The 20,853-nt window shown below is 43.8% G+C and overlaps 2 protein-coding genes across 12 annotated transcripts in view; one reads left to right on the top strand and one right to left on the bottom strand.

Moving 5' to 3' along the window:
- The window catches only part of LOC1278883 (uncharacterized), a 92,227-nt gene that overhangs the window by 52,424 nt on the left and 18,950 nt on the right, over positions 1 to 20,853 (top strand). The window lies entirely within an intron of this gene.
- Positions 12,053 to 16,842, bottom strand: LOC1278884 (protein hunchback). The gene is made up of 2 exons (XM_061654684.1): positions 16,628 to 16,842; positions 12,053 to 14,225 (listed from the first exon to the last, which is right to left on the bottom strand). The coding sequence occupies exon 2, from the start codon at positions 14,222 to 14,224 to the stop codon at positions 12,053 to 12,055; it is 2,172 nt and encodes a 723-aa protein (XP_061510668.1). The 5' UTR covers position 14,225; positions 16,628 to 16,842.

The following is a 20,853-nucleotide window of genomic DNA, read 5'->3' as shown; positions in this document are numbered from 1 at the left end:
TGTTCGATTGATTTGATGGGCATGCTCATTATCAGTAGGTAAAAGCAACGTGTGCCCCGTACTACCCGTTGGCAGGCGATAGGTGATGTGATTTTTGTTTTACTGCCCCTGTTGATTGTTGTCTTGCATTGTTATCTCTTACCTTGCTGCGACCCGTCAGGGTGTTAGTGTGTGTTTGTTTTCCGACACTGGCGAGACAGCGACACCTTTGGATGTCGTTCGTTAACGGTCTCCGAAGCCTTCCGGAGACTTGCGGAGCCCATCCCTTAACGGCATTAGCGTATGGTGAAAAAAGGAGGGAGTGCATTGAATTGGTGCCGAAAGAATTAACTGTTTTATTTTATGTATTTATTTATTTTCTTGTTTTACCCCTGCGTCGGTCGATTGGTGCGATTTTGAGAACCGATGCCGGGGGAGATCCCAGGTTTCACGAGGGGTTAACCGGCGGACGGAATTTGCCTGCAGCATCCTTTTGCAGCATTGCCCGGTTTCGGTGATTAGGGTGGGATTAGGGCGGAAAAAGGATTGCCTTTTCTCAAGGTAAAGATCGTAAAAATCGTACACCAAGCTTTGAGGGCTTCCCTTCTTTTTTGGTTTTGTTCTTTCTCTCACTGACCTGAGTCAGAATAACTTTTAATTTGACATTTTTAACACACACTCACTGTCCAGTAGCTGGCAATGGTATCGTTGTCATCTGGCCTTGGATTTGTTGTGATATAACGCCCATCGGTTTGAGACTCCCGGGTCATCTTTAAGCTCGGCCTGTCTGCATGAAAGGATTAGCGTTGTCTGATCATTTGTTTTTTTGGTCTTTAACTTTATGCCCGGAGTCTCGCAACAGAGATGTGCAATTAATGGCACCATCGATCCCCATGCCCGTGGGGGTACGAAAATCGAACGAACGGGGTTTTGAGTGACTGAGGTAAAAAAAAACTGCGAATTTCTGCGACAACTCGAGGACAATTATCAGACAGCCCAGACAGAGTGATGGACAGTCCCTTTTTTTGTTTTCAATCCGTCCCCGTGCGTGCAGAGACACAAACATATGCAGCCATCCGCGCGCCAACGGTCAGCAGCTGAAAGCTGTACATTTCGTTTCGGTGCAACGGTGCCCGATGCAGTTCCGATCGAGGTGCGTCTAGACGGCTGGGACATTCAGCTCTTTAAACGCGCCGATGAGACAATCGATGACCCGAGGGGATGTCCTGATGTCCTGTTGTGTGCTGTACGGTTTTGCTTGCGCCCGGTGCAAACTCTGTCCATCGAAGAAGCAACAAAAAAAAAGGATCTTTTCCAATAGAATACGGCAGTGAGGGAAAAGGGAGAAAAACGCACAGTGCGTTGATTCAGCTTGCGCCAGATTGACCAGACCGTGCCGAGTTGAAGCGGGAAGGTCAAGCTTGTAAGCCCTGAAGATGGCTCGATTATTTATAGATCATCTTTCCAGCTTACTTCCACCTAATTGTGGATTGCATTTTTTTTGTTTCTTTCTCTTTTCCTTCTCAATTTATTGCTAAAACTTGTTGGCAATGTTCGGGAAAGGAGTTTCGGAGAAACAATGTCCAAGGAACAATAAAAGGTAGAGGAACAGTGTGTGGACAGAAACAGGAAAGAAAAAAACACATCTGATAAAAGCGTTGCCACAATCAGACCCATAATTGTACATTCTAGAGAGAGAAAAAAAAGAAGGAAAAAGAGCTGCAAAACTTCCTTCCAAAAACATCTTTGCCGCATCTTTTGTGTGTCGGGCTAAGGTGCCCAACATAGCCTTTTCTATTTTTTACAGTGCACACTTTTTTGTGCAGGAAATACAAACAACAGCTCTTGGGGAGAATGGTAATAAAACACACAGATGGAACACTGGTAGAAAAGTGAGAAGTTTTTTTCTCTCTCTTTTTGTTGTCCTTGGAAATCGGTCAAGACACTGTAAATGGCACGTCCTTTCGATGATGGTGGTAACTGATACCGGAAATTAACACGAGAAATCCTTCGCTTTAACGATCGTGATCGTGCGATCAATGGCCATGATTATTTTGGAGGCATAGATCATGGCATAACTAGGGGGAAAAAATGATTGCTGTAATCCGCATGTAGGTGCTATAAAACGAACCTTTTTATTGAACTATAGTGTGATAGGACTTGATCAGTTTCGTACAAAACACACCCAATCCGCTTTGTAGGATGGGACAGTGTTTGGGTCACTAGGCTTCCTGTTCAGTTGAACGTTTTCAAATGAAATATGGCTAATATATCTAGAAGACTTTGATTCATAACTAGGCTTGCAGGTGTTGCATGTCATTTTACAGTTCTATTGGTGACTGTTGGTTTAAAAGTTTCAAAAAAACGTATGACATTCATTATGCAACTCATACATATTAACAATTTTTTTTTATAAACTAACTAAATATTACAGTCGTTAACACTACATTAAGCTTTAAGGCACCTATTTTGAACAGTTTCAAAATCTATCACAGCCTTCTTCTTTTTCTTCCTCCTCTTCTTCTATTTGGCGTAACGTCTTACGCGGAAATTCCGGCCTATACAGGCATTCGAGACTTTATTTCATTACCACGCAGCCGGATAGTCAATCCTTGCTTCGAGGGGACGATCCATTCCAGGCTTGAACACATGACGGGCATGATATTGAGTCGACCTCTGTGACCTCTGTACCACGGGTCCGTCTTATTAGTGCTTTAGAGACATCAAATGACCGCAAGGTGCCTCATAAGTGGTTCTTGGAATCAAATTGTTGGCGCATACTGCCAAAAAGTTGTGTCTTTGAGACAAAGGAAATTCTAGCAATAATTGCAGTGAAATTTGGTTAATAGTATTTCCAAGAGTGTGCTTTCTAAAAATGTGCTTGTAATAAGGGATTTTTTAAAATCATTTGATTTGTTTACTAATTTTGAGACTCTCAACTCAATTCAACGGCAACCATCAAATCGCTTTTGTACATCAGAAATGATTTTGTTGCTTGTTGTAACTTCCTTGGCGTAACGTCCTTCGCGGACATACCGGCTTATACAAGCTTTCGAGACATAAACGGTTTAGTACTATGTGGAAAGAGTATTATGGTAGGCCCATTTCGAATGAATGTCGTATTCGTCTGCACTTCCTCCACATCATTTACGGGCGTCTTTGTAGCGGTCGAAGAGAACATCGATGGTGAAGTGGGTGATGGAAGGAAAACAATATCAAGTTAGGATTACAGGGTTTCCCACGATTTATTGGTCAGTTCCCATGATTTTTTGGTGCGTTCCCACGATTTTTTGGTCGTATCCCATAGATTTTTGGTTCGTTCCCATAATTTATTGGTATTTTCCGATTGGATATCAATACAATTGCACCAAAAAATTCTGGGAAACGACCAAAAAATCGTGAATACGCACCAAACAAACATGGGAACCCACCAAAAATTGATGGGAACCAACCAATAAATCGTGGGAAACCCTGTACATTCCTTAACTATCTATGTAACAGCAGCAAACATTTGGGGTTTGCTAAAAACCCGTTGTTGAGTTTTTTGTGTCGTTTTTGTTTGATCGAATCAGTTTTGAGCCGTTATTCACTAAATTGATAAGGTTCCCATGGCAATTTAAAAATCATTTTTGAAAATCTTTATAGAGTAACTGTACCAGCTTTTGGCAGTGTACCTGTTTTCGGCAGAGTTACTAAAATCATTAAATCATGTAAAAACGCGTAGAAAATTGTCTCGTCACATATTTTTTTAAATAGAGACTTTGCCTTTACTTTACTTGCATATTTTTTGGAATATCAAACAAAATGTGTAGAATTCGACATTTTTTGGCAGATTTGCTGTCAGCTAATAGTTCGGCAGGATTCGTTATTAAGAGAACCTGAGCAGTAAAACAATGAAACTATGGTTTTCATGAAATATGATATGGTTGCCGAATTTATTCAAGCCCGTTTGGAATTTTAGAATCACGAAAAACTAGTAATTATTCACTTTAAATGCTGCCGAAAATAGGTACACGGTGAATGTTGATTTTTAACAGATAACTGCTGTTGGTGCTGAAAATAGGAGAACAGCCTGCCGAAAATAAGACCATTTTCATTTTCAGTGTTTAAATTTTCATTAATATCTCTAAAAAATACATTTAAATCGGCAAATAAAAAATAGCACAACATAATACGATAGTTTATCGCCCAAAATAACGTCACTTTGATGAAAAATAATAAAAATTGTAAGTGTACGAGCAGTTTCTGTGAAACTGCTGCACTAACCTGCCCAATACTAGTACAGTTATCCTCCATACTTTGGTATGCATAATCAAAATCATTACAATAATTACAGACACAACTTTTTTTACATTTATTTTTCATATTTTTAAAAACTATATTTTAATAATCATACTAAAAAAACTAAAAAAAAGTTATAAAACAATATTCAAAAATCATTAAAAAATATTTTTTGCAAAACCTTCCTTGAAATTGTTATTGATATTTTTAAACGATTTTTATAAGCGTTAGTTAGCACCTGATTTTCGAAATGTCTTTATACTTTTGGAACGACCATAAGATTGTTTTTTCGTAATAAGTCATGTAAACATGTTTTTAAAAATTTAAAAAAATATACGAATATATGAAATAGTATTCTGCACTACTCATACCTTCACTGTTGTTATCTGTTGTTATTGTAATCGCGAAAAAAACGACTGTCCATATAGTTGTGGTAGGTGCTGTATATAAATAAATTCTACAAACTGTAAAGCTATCTTACATTTCGATCGATACAATTCCATTGCAAAAGAACACCTCTAGCAGATCTCTTTCACCTCATTAGTGCACCTTTCTTCCGTTGCACATGTGCATCTCAATTTTCAGCCACCATTGTTGTGCAGTGCATCTTCATCGATTCCATTGCCTTGTCAAAGGATCGTTCAAACCACACACCACCTCAACACAATACTCATTCAGCATAAGCAATACCAGGGACCGAGGAACAAGGCAAAAAAAAACGATCCAATTTCTTTTTTTCCCCTTGGACAGAAAACCACAAAAGAGAGAAAAAGTACCTTAAAAACGCGAAAAAACACCCTCCTCAAACGCCCATATCCGTAGTCCGTGAGGCGTGTGTGCATGTGCATCGGAAGTAATCCTCCCGAACGAGAGACATACACAAGGGGGAGAAAAAACGAATGAAACCAAAAAAGGGAACAAAACCATACCATACAAAAAATGCATCTGATCCCTCTAGCTACAGGGGCAGCAAAGCTATGGTGGTTTAACCTCAGAAAACCTCAATTCCACACCACTTACCGTCTTGTTGGTGATTTGTGCTTGATTTTTTATAGGTAAATTTCATCTCGCGAGTATAAAAAACAACCCCTCCTTGTGTTGCGTGTGTTGTTTGTTTTTCCGTGTCATCGCTTTAACGGGGCGTTACGCATTGATCCTGCGATCGATAGCGCTAAAAAAAAGAGTGCCACGAGCCACACATCAACCACCCCGGGAGGTCATAATAGATCAAGTGTGGGTTAATAAGGTAGTTTTTTTTTTAGTTTTAGATTGATTTTCATTAGCCACCGGGGTCGGTTTGTGTAAAGTCATACTTAGAGGGGAATGCGTGAGACCCTTTTTTTATACACGCACTCAGCGTGATCACGTGAAAAAAGTGGGGTTTCGGTAATATGAGCTAACACGATGAAGTGCTTCGCACCGCTGTTGATTTGTTATTGAGTGTTTTAATTTTTTTAATAAGGGTAGAGGTTTTTTGTTCTCTCCCTTTTTTTCATTTTCCCCCTCTGTTAACACGATTTTGACTTTTTATGCTTTCAATATAGCGTTTTTATTAACTTCTCCTACCCTCCAGGCAATTTGTTAAGTCCTGGTTTTTTTTGGGCTCTGTCTCTTATTTCGTAGAATAAAATTGGGGCGTTACGTGGAACAGAAATCAACAAGTTAAACCATGTTTTATTGTTCGCAGCAGGTTGACTCATGACGCACAGGTAACCTCTTTTTGATAGGAGAAGGAACCCCTTCTGTACCCCGTTCTGTTGATCGCAGAAGGGTAAACGATAGTGTCTGACAGTGAGCGCAAAATGGCGTCACCTTCTGGGGGCGTGTACAGAAAGTTGATTTTTGAGTTGAACGATTTAAAAACTTTCAACCGCCAGAAAAGGTAGACGGTTTACTTTAATTGATTGTTTAAAGGTAATGAATTTGTTTTCTAGGTGCACTGGTACTGAGTGTAAAACCATTATACACACGCCAGACGAAACAGATCGGTAGCCAGTTACACCGGGCAAATGAGCATTTCATCGAGACGAGCCATGATCGATGATGTCGAAGCTGTATCTTACAGAAGCAAACCGTTCGCGTACCCTTCACGAGTGGTAATTCAATCCCACACGCGTTCGCAGCCTTTTCCGTGGTGCATCTACCGTCCATCTGGTCGATCTTTCGACAAATCCTTACACTTCACCTCATTAGGCAAAGCCATATACATTCTGTCTGGGATGTACGTGTGCACGCGCCAGATGAACAAATACGCATCCTCAAGGCGAAAAGGATCGTCGCGGCGCGACGCGCAAACGGGGTTTTCCCTAGGAAGTGGGAAAAAATAATAAGGAAATGTCGAAACTAATTTCACACTCGACTCCGTCGATCGTCTCCGAAGATCGTCCTTTGGAACTGGTGCGCGGTGGAACTGGGACTCATCACCCGCCCGGACCTCATTGACTTCAGTTATTGGGTTTAATGAGCGAAACAGTCGTCCCTACGGCGACGACGGCGTCTTCGGCTGCCGGAAAAGCGTGTGTCCCTATAGGGAAATACTTTGTGTTTTCCTTCCCTTTTTTTTGTTTGTTCGTTTTTGCTTTCTCGCAACTGATTCCGTGCAGGCGGTTTTCCGTACATATACAGTTTTTCTATAAATAAAAACGATGGCACGCGGCACACCGTGCAAGGGAAGTGCCTTGCAGGCTGGCAGCGGTTTAGCGATGAATAGTGGCACATGTGCATGAAGCGCATACACACAAACATACCCATCCAATGTGCATCGGTGCACAACGCCGCACAAAATATGTGTCACCCGAGAGGAGAGGAAAAAATACCTTTTTCTACTTCTTTTTTTCCTGCCGCGTGTGTGTGCGCCGGTCCTGGACGATCGTTTTGCTGCGTGCAGCTTCCCCGTCTCCCTGGAGGGTGCGCGGCACCGGAGAGAGAAAAAATAATAATAAATGCGTTATTAAAAGGGCAAAAGCGAGAAGAACGCTGGAGCTCGCTGGAAGCATCCGTACCTAAAAAGAGAATCTCCCATGTCCAACGGCTCTTCGGCTGTGGCCACCGTGTCGTCCTGGCCTGTGGTTGCGCTCGTGCATGGTACGATCGCGTGAGGGGGGAAGGGGGAACGGAAGAGACAGCAGCGAAAGGATCCTGGTCATGGCAGCGACAGCCACCAGCAGCAACACATCCGATCGGGTGTCCGATTTTCGTTTCCATTCTTGCTCACTCGTTCTCTACACCATACCTCCCGGACGTCCATCCTCACCCTTGGAACGGTCCCAAAGCCAACGGACAGCTGGCGGTGGTTGGGATTTTTATAACGGCGCGCCTCGTTTACGTCGCAAACAAACGTACCGATGTTCGGTTCTGTTTTGCGCTTGTGTTTCGCTCTCCAACGATTTCGCTTTCGACAGAGCTGTAAAATGGACATTGTACATTGTAGAGCTGTAGAGCTCAAGCAAGGGATTTTAGGACATTATGACGACAAATGCTTGACCGGCGGTGTAGCTGTAGCATACTGGCTAGGACATTGGGATGTGTGTGTGTTAATTATGTTTCGGAAGCGACATAATTTGGAAATGGAACTTTTAAAATAGGACTTTCAGGTAAAATAAGGAATTTAAATCGTATAGCATATTGTATTACTTCTCTTAGTATTTTATTACTTTCTATAGGCAATACGGAGAGAATGAGTTATATCAGATTTTTTTCGAAAACGATTATTTTTTATGGCTTTTTTTACAGTTTAAGTAATTTAGTAAAATATGTTTTCCTCTTTGTTGTAGTCCACTTCTACGCGTTTTTTATTTAACTTGCTTTCTAACCGTTCATATAACGCTTCAGGTTCGTCGTCTGCGTACCAAAAGAGCAATAATTGTCTCCAATCTCTTTCATAGCGTTTTCCACTATGAAAATCCTTTAGTACGATAAACAAAATCAAGGAATGACATAAAAATATGAACATATGGAAGTATTTTGAAAGAACCGAAACACCTTTCGCTCACATTCTTCACCCTCAACACCAGTTGCAAGCACCAGCATGACATTCAACTGTGCGTTTTGCAGATGCATCCTCACGAGAGCTGAACTGGAAAAAACCCTCGAAAGGTGCAAAAAGTAGCCATTTTTCCTGTACTTGAGTGCAGTGCCCCAGTAATCAAGCCCCTTTGCACATGCACGGTGCAAAAGCCAGCCAGCCTTTTTCGAAAAACTCTTCCAACCGTTTCACTCGTTACGGTGCAAATGGTGCGCTGTTGCTGTTGAGCAAACATCCTAAAACCCTTTTGTAATGAACCCTTTTGCCTTTTTTGTGTCGTTGGTTTGTGAATATCCGGACCCCACCGGAGCTTGTGACTGAAGGTGTTGATTGGTTTCGATTGCTCCCACACTCGCAGATTCGTTCGAGCACTAACAACAACATAATCATCATCAACAGCAGCAGCAGCATCATCGATCATATTTATTTATTCATGCTGGTGAGGTCACTCGTACTGTTGCACCCTTTTATGTTACAGAAAAGCGAAAAACAGTCCACAGTGCAATTGTGTGTTAAAACGTGAAGCTCAAAAGCACCACCGAAAAGAGTGCAGAATGCTGTGTCCTCAACAGATGGGACGTTGCAATCATTACTCATTCGAACAGGAGACAGGAGAAGGAATGTGTAGAATAAAATATTCACTCACCCACAACGTTCGGATCGATCGACTGATCGCTGAGGGTCGGTTTTTCATGTTCGCTTTTACCGCAAAAAAGATGTGGGTTGGACTGAGGCAGCCGTCCCTAGCCAACAATTGATTCATTTCCCCGAAGAAAAAACAAAACATGAAAGCGCCACCGTCAGCTGTGCGGTTTGAGGCTGCGTCCTTTTGCCCTTTTTAATCAATCCTCTTTTGAAGTACTGCCACCGGTCAGCTCTTTACTGGCACATTAGCTTCCTTTCCCCAAAGAGAAAATGTTGGATTTGTACGCGCATGCCAAAACAAAACGTGAAATAAACCATTCGATAAACACAGCAACAGATAAATGAATTATGACGTTCAAGCTAGAAGATCGCGAAGTGTGCTGTTTTTTTTTTTGGCTTCGTTTGGCATAAACAAGGATCATTTCTCCACGCCTATTTAGATCTCTTGCGATCCACGATCGGCGTTAATAGGATTAGGCACGTGTTACGTTCGGTTACATCCAGTCCTTCCTAGTGGTTCCAGCTGACCCTCTAGCGGTAACCGGCAAGCGCGAAGTAAAGATTTATCGTCCATCTTGCGCGGTACCTTGTGGTGTGTTCTTTTTTATGCTCTGCTCCGCTGCCACTCGCAACTTAATCTTGCGTCTGTTTGGGGGTTGTCTTCGGTGCTCATTATCCTTCCGATACGCTCGTTGCAACGCAAATGTGTCCATGCCATACTGCAAGATTGTTGTGTTTTTTTTCCTGTGTTCCTTTACACATTTCCTCCCATTTGGCTCGACAAGCCGTCCCCGTTAAGGGTCAGTTACGTTGCGTGCCGAGTGCGGACTTGTGTGGCAAGCCGCCGTCGTCGCTGCTGCCATGGCTCTAGCCGAAAGAGGCCAAAGGGCAATCCCCGAAGCCGAAGGGCGAAGCTTTAGCTCTTCTCGAACGTGCCACTGAAGACCGGGTCGGGCTTAATCCTATTCGCTGCACTCGGCAGTAATCGCATTACGCATTCGGCGACACCATTTTTCACCTATTGTCGTCCACTCTCCATTGGAATTGAGACGTAGACTTTCTTCTGGTAATTTTTTCATGTTGTGTGTATTTTTGTTTGACAAATCAAAAAGAGTGCGTAATTCTCGTCGCAACAGTAGCGTGATTCGATACGTGTCCTTGTAGGTCGTTAAAAAAACTGTCAAACTCTGTCAGCGGACTGGGCCATAACGGCCTGATCTGGATAAGTAATGAGCGAAAAATTAGAATTTTCGTTTGCCTTCCCGTTTAAAGCGTCCTCCATTTGGTCCTTCGAATCGGATTCTGTGACTCCCTAAATGAGACATCTTCCTATGAAGAAAAACAAAAATCAAAAACATAAGTGGAAAGAAGTTTTCTCATTTCTCTCTATCGCTCCCCCTAGTGACATACCGACGAATATTAACGGCTCCGGCTATCGGAGCTGACAGAGCGCACGCGCTATAATTTAGAATTCAATTTGAATGATCCCCCAACCGTTGTGGAAGAGCACAGGGAAAACACAGCACAGCAATGCAATCGATTGATCAATCATCCGCGTCCTGTCATGACCCTCGTTAGACCGTCTGTTTTGCACCACCACGCACGCGCAGCACCACCATTAGCCTAATCTAAATCCTAGGCTACACAATTTCTTCACTTTCCACATCTTGCGCAGATTGGCATTTAAATTTACGGAAAAATTTCAATTAACTTCCCCGGAAAGTATTCCCCCAGCCTCGGTTAAGATTTATCCACCGAAACATTCCACCGCACGTGCCGGGAATCATACGCAAGGGAAGGAATGTGTGTTTTTTTCAGTTTCAGAAGGGAACGAAACTAGCAAACTTCCGGCCAAGACCCTAGGCACCCTTAGCACCAGGACCTTACCGTAGCTCTTGAACACTGCTTCATGCCCTGCTGTCTTGAGCTTGTGAAGGATCGTAAGATCGGAAGGGAACTCCTAGATGTTATCTTGCGGTTAGGAACCAAGGGCACGTGGCGCACCGTTTCTTAAGAGGTGCCCTTGTATTGCGATGAAATCGATTCCAATTTGAAGGGGGCCCAAAAGGTCGAAGGATCTTTTCGGGGTGAAGGTGAAGAATGACGAGCAGAAAGGTGAAGAATGATGATCCCAATCGGAAGACACCCCGATTGACATCATAAGCGTTCTACTTGAGCGTGGTGCTAATTAGCTGTAAAGATCGCTGTAAAGATCGTTTTTAGTGCAACTAACCTTACGAAAGATGCTAGGAACTTTAAAGGACGCTAAAGATCTTTACAGGAATTAATGGAAATGAGGAAAATGATTTCAATTTTCAGTTTTTTTAATGGATTGGATTTCTTGAAGAGGAGTGGAAGTAAAATTTAACGAACTTAACAAAAGCTTTTGCAATGCCTCCTTGGATTCAACTACAGAAAACTGAGAAAAAGCTGTTACTTTCTGTGTAATGGAGAAAGTTATACCAAAAGTTTATTTCCAAAAAGAAAACATAAGGCCCGAAAATTTAGATGAATTTAATGTTCTTTATTGTGTGCACCGTCAACCAGTATAAATAATCCTAATGTTCTACGTGCTAAGAAGTTCGTAACAATCTCTTAACCACTAGCGAGGCAAAAAACGGGGTGGGCGAAAATCCGAGGAGCTTCGCCCGAACCATCTCATCCTACGAATATCTTTGATTCTTTTGCTCGTACTGTGCCGTCTTACTTACTATAGTAACTTTTTACTTCCTGCATTACTGTCTCTTCCTCTATCTTCTTGCTTTCTACATGCGTTTTGCCTTCCTTTTTCCTCTGCTCAGTCTTTGGATTGTTTTCGGGTACTTTAGTTTGTGTGTAAATGGACCAAATTGCGTTGCTTTTTTACAGACAAACCACTAAAACCCAAACTGCCTCTTCTTCCCACTAACGTTCTGCAAACGTTCTCTGCCGACTAGCTTCTGCCATTGCGAAATTATTTATGTATGCATATACAAACTCATCGGGAAATAAGGGTCAACCAACACGTTGTCTTCGCCTGTCCCTCTTACAATAAATAAATACTTATCAGGTAGTGTGTCCCGCATGCGCATTCATCCCCGATTCGGTACGCCGCCACCATCTCGGGCGTCCCCTATCAGCGGATCAGTGCGCCTTGCGGGCAATGTGCAGGAAGAAGCCGATGCGATCGTCACTCTTCTCGCCGCACATGTTGCACTTGAACACGTCGTCGTACCCGTGATAGCCCATGTGGATCGTGTACAGCACATCGTCCCGGAACGCAATGTCGCAGTACTTGCACTCGAGTGAACGTTCCTTGGGCGGCGCAGGGGATTCACGAGCGACAGCTACTGTCACCGGTGTACTGACCGCCGCTTCCTCAGCGTGCTCGTAGTGTGTGTCCATATCGTTTGAGCCACCCGACGAAGTGGCCGGTTCTGTAAGCCGTTCCAGCTTAAAGGCACGTCCCTTACGGCGACTCCGCTCACCCTTACCGGTGGTCGAAGGTGTCCGCGGATTGGACGATACCGATGCTGGGAACTCATCGAAAGATGCCTGCAGCGGTGCAGCCTGGGTCGTCTCCGACTCACTGTCCTCCTGAGGGAGCGCATTGCGCCCCACCGCTGCCGAACTGTCAGCCGCCGCCGCCGTAATCTGCTTCAGCAGCTCCTCGCCCAGTGTAGAGCCGCTGGAGCTGGTCCGCACCGAAAGATCGTTGTCCTGGTCGGAGCCGCTGCTCGTTGCACTGCCGTTCAGCTTTTCGCCCGCCAGCTGGTTCATCAGGTTCTGCTGGAAGGTGCGGGGGGAGAGTTGCTGCTGCTGCTGCTGCAAACCGGCCTGCTGGTCGGCAAACATCTGGAAGTTGAGGTTCAGGTACGGGAACAGTGGCAGACTGCCGTTGGCCGCCGCACTCTTGAACATGTGCGCGAGCGGGTTCGGGAAGAGCTGGTGTGGGAAGAGGTTGCGCATCAGCCCATTCGTTTGGCCACTTCCAGGAGGGGTGAAGGGAGTCGTCGGTGCCGTTGCCATGCCCTGCTGACTTAGTGGCGTTAGTGGGGCGGGCGATTGATCTCCGGAGTTGGTCAATTCTTGCTGTTTAAGTGGTTGAGATTGCTGCTCCTGCTGAGCCTGTTCTTGCTTGAGCAGATGCTTATCGGCGTTCTTCTGCGGTTTCGCTTTCGGTCCACGACGCGTCCCGTACACATCGATGATAGGTAGCGGGTTCGGTGTACCGTCCAGGTTCAGCACCACGTCCGGCTTGTGCGCGTACTTGCGCAGATGCAGCTTGAGCGAGTGGCAGTACTTGGTGGCGTAGTTACAATCCGCACACCGGTACTGGAACACGTTCGAGTGCGACTTCATGTGCGAGTTCAGCATCGATTTGTTGACGCAGCTGTAGCTACACTTCGGACACTGGAACGGCTTGGAGCGCTGGTGGTTGCGCAGATGGTACTCGAGATGGTGCTTGTACTCCGTCACGAACGGACACTTCGGGCAGGTGAGCATCTTTTCCGGCTTGATGTGGCTGCGCGTATGCTCCCAGAAGCTGAGCTTCGTTACCGCGACAAACTCGCACTGCTTGCAGCGGAACTTTTTCACCTGACCATGCGAGTTCACCTTCGGCTTGCGGATACCGTCCTCGTCCTCGCTGCCATCGTACGAACCGTCCTCACAGTCCGAGCCGGCGTCCTCCTCTTTGGTGGGTGTTTCGAGCGACTCCTTGGGGGACTTTGGTGGCGTCACGTCCATCGGTGGGGTGTGGGTCGGCGTTAGGGAGGTTGGCAGCTCCACCTTGCCCGTACCATTGCCGTACATTCGGTTGGGTGTTGCTAGCCGTTGCTGGTGCTGTTGGTGCTGCTGCTGCTGCTGAGCGGCGAGCTGTGCTGGTGGTGGTGGGATCAGCAGCCCCGAATAGCCAGGCGGTGTGAGTGGATTAAAGCCGAGGGGGTTGTAGCCGCCCGACATGAGACTGTTTGCTCCTTTTGCATCAAAAAATCCACTCTTGCCACTGAGCGAATCCATACTGTCCACGCTCTGCGGGGAGGTTGGGTTGGAGTGTGAATCGCTCGCGAGGTGCGTCGTCGTGTCCTGCTGCACTCCACCCGGGCGATGATGGTGCAGGTGATGATGGTGATGCTGCTGCAGCGGATGATGATGATGTGGATGGTAGTCGAGTGGTTCGGATTTGATCGTTAAATCGAACCAACCGTTCGGCGTTGCCGTTTGCTGCTGTTGATCTGCCGTTTGCTGCTGCTGCTGCTGTGACTGTTGTTGTGTTGCTGCCGCCATCGCCATTACGGAATCAAAGTTCTGCATTCTGCAAAAAAGGGGGAAAAGAGAAAAGAAACAAAACCATCAGTAAAGCATGGCATGCTGTGTTCATGTTTTTTTCGTTTTATCCTCCCCTTAAAACGGTGTACGTATTTGTGTGAGTAGGCAAGCCCTTTAGTAACCGTAATGGATGGTTGTGTGTTTCACTTTCTCCCCTCACGAGTGCGATTCACTCACACACCGATGCCACACGGTTTTTTTGCTGTTGCTACACCCTCGGTATATAAACACGCACACATACACAGTGATAGAAGGTCGGTGAAAAGTATATGTGTTTGCGAGGGTGAGAAGTCCTCCCCACAGCTAAATTAAATGTCCCGAGAAGACAAAAAAGGGGGCAAAATGTGCTGCTGCTCACACTCATGCGCGTGTATGTGTGTGTGGGTGATTATTTTTATTTTCATCGCAGCTTTTTATTTCCCTGCATTTGGGAACGATCTCTACCACAAGCCCCCCCCCCCCCCCCCCCTATTCCATCCCGAAAAACGATAATTGAACGCGCTGTGTGTTTTACTATTTTCCGGCTTCTCCTAGTGTTTGAGTATGTGTGTGTGTTGCTTGCAAGAATGTATCTGTGCTCGTTTAGTACGAGAGTAGAGAGTTTTTTTGGGGGCTACTTCTTCCTCTTCTTCCATTAGCGACGAACGATTTCCCTTGGAATGGAAACCGAAACCAAAACACAACAACCGAGCAGCATTTTTCCCATTTTGCCGGCTTTGTTTGTCCCCTCTTGCGTGAAGGAGTTTTTCTTCTTTCTTCTTCCTGCATCAATCCCCCCCTCACCCATCTTCCTTTTCCTTCGATTGGGTGGAAGATGCGTACGTTCGTCCTTTGTCTTGGAGGATTTTTGCGAAATCTTTTATTCCTTTTTTCCTGCCGTTTTTTGCCTCCTCTCACAACGCTCAATGCATGGTTGGTGGGTTTGGAAAATCGATAACCCACCCGGCATGGCAGGAAAGTTGCGTTTTGTGTGTTGCGACAGAAGAAGGTTTGTGTGTTCGTTTTTTTTTTTCTTCCTTCTTCTCTTTTCTGTTTATTTGGGAGGGTTCTCGTAATCCAGAATATTTCTTTGTGGTTTTGGCTTTTTTTGCCTCATCCTCCTCCACAAAACGCTATTGTTTGTCGTTATATTTTGTGGGGGAGCCGTTTCATTATGTACCATCGCCGAGAAGCATCACATAATGAGTGTATACTTCAAAGAAAATTGGAATTAATTTACTGTATTCTAGGAATTTTCTCATGATATTTCATTGAAATGAATTCAATTCTTTTAATAGTATGATGAAGAATTACATATTTTCAACAAAAATGAACGTTTTGTTAGCTTGAAACATTGTGAGGCTTTGCAGTTTTAATAATTTCCAAACATTATCGTCTGTTTTTACCATTAAAATTTCAATTACACCCTATACAACTCAGGGTTCTACCCCGTTTTTGTCGGTTTTTACAATGCAACAAACGGCCATTTCGTTTCCCCGCTCCAGCCATTTCCACATGTGCCTTTTCGTTCTTTGAAAGTACGCGTAGAGGAAGCGATTGTTTCCCATTTTATGCGTCACCCACGTCACAAATATCCCGAAAATCTAAACACTTTCCTCACGGCTCTTAAATAAACATGCGACTTTACGATCGTAGCAAGAACGAAGAGCGAACCTTTGCGACCCTTTTGCCATCGCCCCAAATGGTGCGTCCCGTTTCGGTGTAAAGGGTGAGGTCGATGGCAACAATTGTGACAACAATGCACTTTCCCTCGCAAGCATTGTAACCGTCCCAAGCACAAGTCCACGTTCCCAAAATCACCATGGGATGCTGGAGATGTGTTATTTTTAAGTTTTATTTTTTTACAAGCTTCCCCTTTTTCCCTCTCTGAATTTGAATCGATTTTACAGCCGTACCCTTGGGCCGAAAGCAAACGAGACCCCGAAACGAAAGTTGACCCCCGAATTTGACTTTCCCACTCCGTTCGGTTGGCCAAAGAACCGCCCCCGATTTGTATACGCCTCACCCAAAGTACCGAGGGTACTTTCTCAGACCATATACGAACGGGTAGACTCGACGATGTCCCTGAGTCACCTACCTACCCAACAACAGGAGAGTGCCAATGGAGAGGAAAGCTTTGAAAAGTCAAAGTTTGGGAAGCCATCATAAAGTTTGCCAATTCCTAATTGCACCATCCCACCGTACTGCGGGGGCCCAATGTTGCGCTGTAAAATCTTAAGGACAAAAGAGTTGTCCTTCGAATGCCAAAGGATGCAGGGTCGGGGGGCGTGGAAGTAGGTCAATCATCTTTCGGGCTCGTACGTTTGTGCCGGCGTGAGTTTGTGTTGTAAAAGTGAGATTCGACCTCCAACCGATTGGGTTTCTGTGTGTTCTGTGTGCCATTCTTACCTGAATGGTTGCACGATGCAAATATGGCGAAGAAAATGTAGACCAAAAGGTTCGACGATGTCCTGCTGCTGACCACAGGCCGACTACAGCATCACGGGGACGGGGACGGGTCCGTGACGAAATTGTGTCTCTCTTTTTTGTGTCTCTTCACTTTCAGTTTCTTTTTTTTTTACAACACTTTGCAAATCACTCAAACATTCCAGGAAGATGTTTGACTTTGTTAAACACAATCTTTCTTCGATTCGATTTGTAGCATATTTCAATCACAAGCACAACAGTGTAACGTTTCACCGTCTTTAAACGACTCCTGCAACTGAACACTTTCGTAACAACCGGGACTTTTGGCCTGCAATGTATTGCTGCTCTGCTCCAAAAACGTCCCGCGTACGTACACTCGAACTCGTACAAAACACATACGCTTACGACTTGACAAAACTCCGTGCGGGACCAGCAGGCTTTCCAGAAGGACTACCACACTGCACACTGGCGATTTAAAAACTGATCTGAGATTTTTTGGGACCTGCCAGTACTACCAACCATCCCATGCATCCCTAGGGGTAGCTACAACGCACTGCGTGAGGGTGAAACAGAAGAAAACAGAACCTTTTTTTCCTCTTCCCTATTCCAACGCGCTCTCTTTCACGCCTGCTCGTAAGTTGCTGAGCTCTGCCGCTCGCTCTCATTCTCTCTGTCTCATGCCCTACGTTGATCTATTTCTATCTCTCGCTTCCGTGGCTCTCGCCGTGTCCATAGTAACCGTCCTTGGGTCGGGCAGGGCCTGGGTAGGGCTTTTCCAGAGGTAAAGTTTCGGAAGTGAAGCGAGACAGACTGAGCACGGGGGAACGATTCGGCGTGAACGGGGAACGACCCAAGAAGCATGTCTTGCCCAGGGAAGGTCACAAGAAGGAAAATTGATTTTTGTCTTCCGTGGACAAGTATATGTGTGTGTGTGTATTTGAAATCGAAAGTGCGTCTAGCAAGACAACATATGGGGCAAAGGGGTGCACTTGGTGCTACCGTGATACTGATTCAAGTCTTATGCTTTTTTTTTGGTTTTGTTTCGTCCGTGTTTGTGTGCACTAACCCTGTTCCCGTTTTTCACCTTTCTGCGTACGCCACCTCCTAATCACTTACCGTGGTTTTGGGGTGATTGAGGGTTTGGGTGGACGCCGCTGCTCTTCCCTCTATTGGCAAGGTGGCAACTTTCTCCGTTTCGGTGGTTTAGCCGGTTCGATTTCGTAAGCAGCTCGAGGAACGAGTTACGTACTTTATGAAGCATTAAGTGTCTAGCAAGCGGCAAATGCGATGGATGAATTTTAAGTGAATATTGATGATTGTTTTATTGCAAAACAATAAAGCAGCATGTTTTCAACTAGAAGCATTGCTGCCCTAAATATTCGCTTAATTGCACTGTTATTTTGATACATTCATATTGCTTTATTCATTTATCTGCTATTTGGCAGCTATAGATATGTCTCTTTTTTTCCTGTCATATTAAATATGTTATATGAAATATGAATTACATTTTTCTTTTCTTTTTAAAGTATTTTGCAAAGAAATAATGTCTGTTGTTATGTTTCGTTTTTCTTAACACAATTAAGTATTTATGAAAGCTTAACATGAAATTTTTATTTGAATAAAGAATTTCATCGCTTTCTTTCCTGTTGCGCGTGCAATATTATCATATTGTTTTAACGAAGACGCAAACCATACTATCAATGCGTTCTATTACGTTAAAAAGCAAAACTAACTATATCGTGATAATAAAATAAAGAAAATGTTCACCGTATTAATAATTAACGATCAAATATTTGAAAAATCATCAATACACTGGAAATACAAGACATTAGTGAACACGAATTCTTGATGAAAATGGTCCATCGATTGAACATCTAAATTATTATGCTTTATTTGCTTTATAATTTCATTACATGCTCCATAACACGATAGTCGGAATCCACCTAAGTGACATGAATTTCCAGTCGTCATATTTAATGAGGTTCAAAAATTTCAATGCGAAAAAATAATACAAGATATGTTCGGGTTTATAGGTCTTCGGGTTTATAGGTCTATATGGCACTTTACTTTCGGTGAGAATGTTGGGTCTATTAAAAGCCAATTGAACAGCATTATTGGTGCCATGACTAGGATTTTTGTCTACGAGATATTTTTATAAAAAGATAACAATTAATCGAAGAATCGCCTTGCTTGCGCCGTTTTGCCAGACAAATTGAATACTTCATGTTTTTTTTTAATTTAATAATTAATGCGTCATATTTAATGTTTAAGTCCTGTATATGTGCTCCAATAATTAAATACAGATATACTTCGATATGCGCCTTACTCGATATACGCAATTACACTATACGCTATTTTTTTTAATTTGACAGTTCTTTGAGCAATTTGTACTGATTTGACGTATCATATGAAAAAAGCAATATAAATTCTCTTTTCTTCGAATTTTAAAAATCATTTTAAAAGGAAAAAATTGTAATCTTCAGTTGAAATCAGATCAAATAACGATTTAAGTGGCTAAAACCAACCACTTCAAACAAAATTACACGAAAGCTAACTATAATTTAACTGAAAATCTCGAAATTAAACTTACGCTAATATTCGAGATACGCTATTGCTTCCGGTCCGCATTAATAGCTAATATCGGGGAATACCTGTATAAATTTACCGATTAGACATGAATGTACGTCAGCTTAAAAATAAATAAAACAAAATAAATTTCCTTCCAAGTGCTCATTTTAAACACTTTTAAAGACATCTTTATTATGGATCGAACTGAAATTCGATGCTAACAGCAATTACCGGAGACACTTAATAAATAATCATTTTTGTATTAAACCAATTCCGTCACAAACAACATCATTCACTTTTAGGAATGTTTACGATCATTATTAGCATAATCAGCCTCATGCAAATGCTCACACTTACTGAAGACATAATTATTCGCTAAAGCTATTGCTCATTTCATTCGCCGTGTAAGTCTCGCCCGAAAAAAAACCAACGTGTGACGCGCACATCCACCGGGCCCTGGTGCCCGTCCGACCGGGTGTGTGTGTGTGTCTGTGTCGCTAAGGTCCGCTTGTTATTGTTCGGACCCAGCTGCTCTACGCAAAAGTGCGCCTGCGGCTACTGGGCTTTAATTGCTTTTAAAATGCACTTTAACGATACCGCCCTGGACAAACGGATGGTTTTTAGGAGGCGCATTACGGGCTTTGCCGCGCCTAGCGAGCCCGGCGAGAGACAAATTAATGAAAATAAATATATTTTGTCAGCGTGTAAAAACAACACACTTGTGTGGCAGCCCCGTAGTAGCACTACAATCCCGGGGTTTAAAGTGGCCGGTATTTGTGAGTCCCGTAGCTGTCGTGATGGGACACGGTTTTACGTACTTTCCCGTACGAAACTGATGCTTTTTTTCTCATGATGATGTTGACGATGATGATGGTTTCCGATCAGAAACACGCGTGTGTGTGTGTTTGTGTGTGTGTTTGTGGGAGATGTATGGATTATTTACACTCATAATTTCACCCTCGCAGTAGTGTTGGCTATTAGGCCCTTCCCAATGGCTGGACGGTCAGCTTCATTTCACTGTAATCAAACCCGATTAAACAAACGCAGATAACGCACTGCAGCGGAGCGTTCGGAAGCAAAGAAGAATGGGGAAATAGCCAAAGAAATGGGAAATGAAAGTAAACAACTTTCACATACACTAACACACGTGCTTTAATACATATCGCTATGATCAACGGAAAAATGGAGAAAATATTTTGGCTGCACGAAACAAAAAAAAAAAACAGCATCAGAGTGCGCCCCCATCCCACTAACCACCCAGTGGGCCTTTTTCTTCCTTGTTTTTGTGTGCTGTACCCGTGTAAAGAAGAGTGGATAGACATTTGCCTCGCCACTCGTAACCGCCGCCACAGAATACTCCCTCGGGGCTTTTTATTTTCTTCGCACATTGCACACTTGCGTCAAGGGAAAACTCATAACCCGCTAGTGGTAGCAAAAGAAGCAGAGAAAATCCAGAAAGGAAATCGTCTAACCAAGCCGGAGCAATCAGCAAAATTCTGGGGATAGTCGTCGACGGAGTAAACGACCCGTAAGGAAGCGGTTTTTTTCCTCCCCCATTGTTAGGCTGGGCGAATAACCGAAGGCATGGGGAACAGAGCAGTTTTCTTTGGCTTTAGGTAGAATTTAATGCCAGAATCAAG

This window comes from Anopheles gambiae, chromosome 3 (assembly GCF_943734735.2).
Source record: "Anopheles gambiae chromosome 3, idAnoGambNW_F1_1, whole genome shotgun sequence".
In the NCBI taxonomy this organism is placed as follows: Eukaryota; Metazoa; Arthropoda; class Insecta; order Diptera; family Culicidae; genus Anopheles; species Anopheles gambiae.
This window is presented reverse-complemented; position numbering and strand designations above follow the sequence as displayed.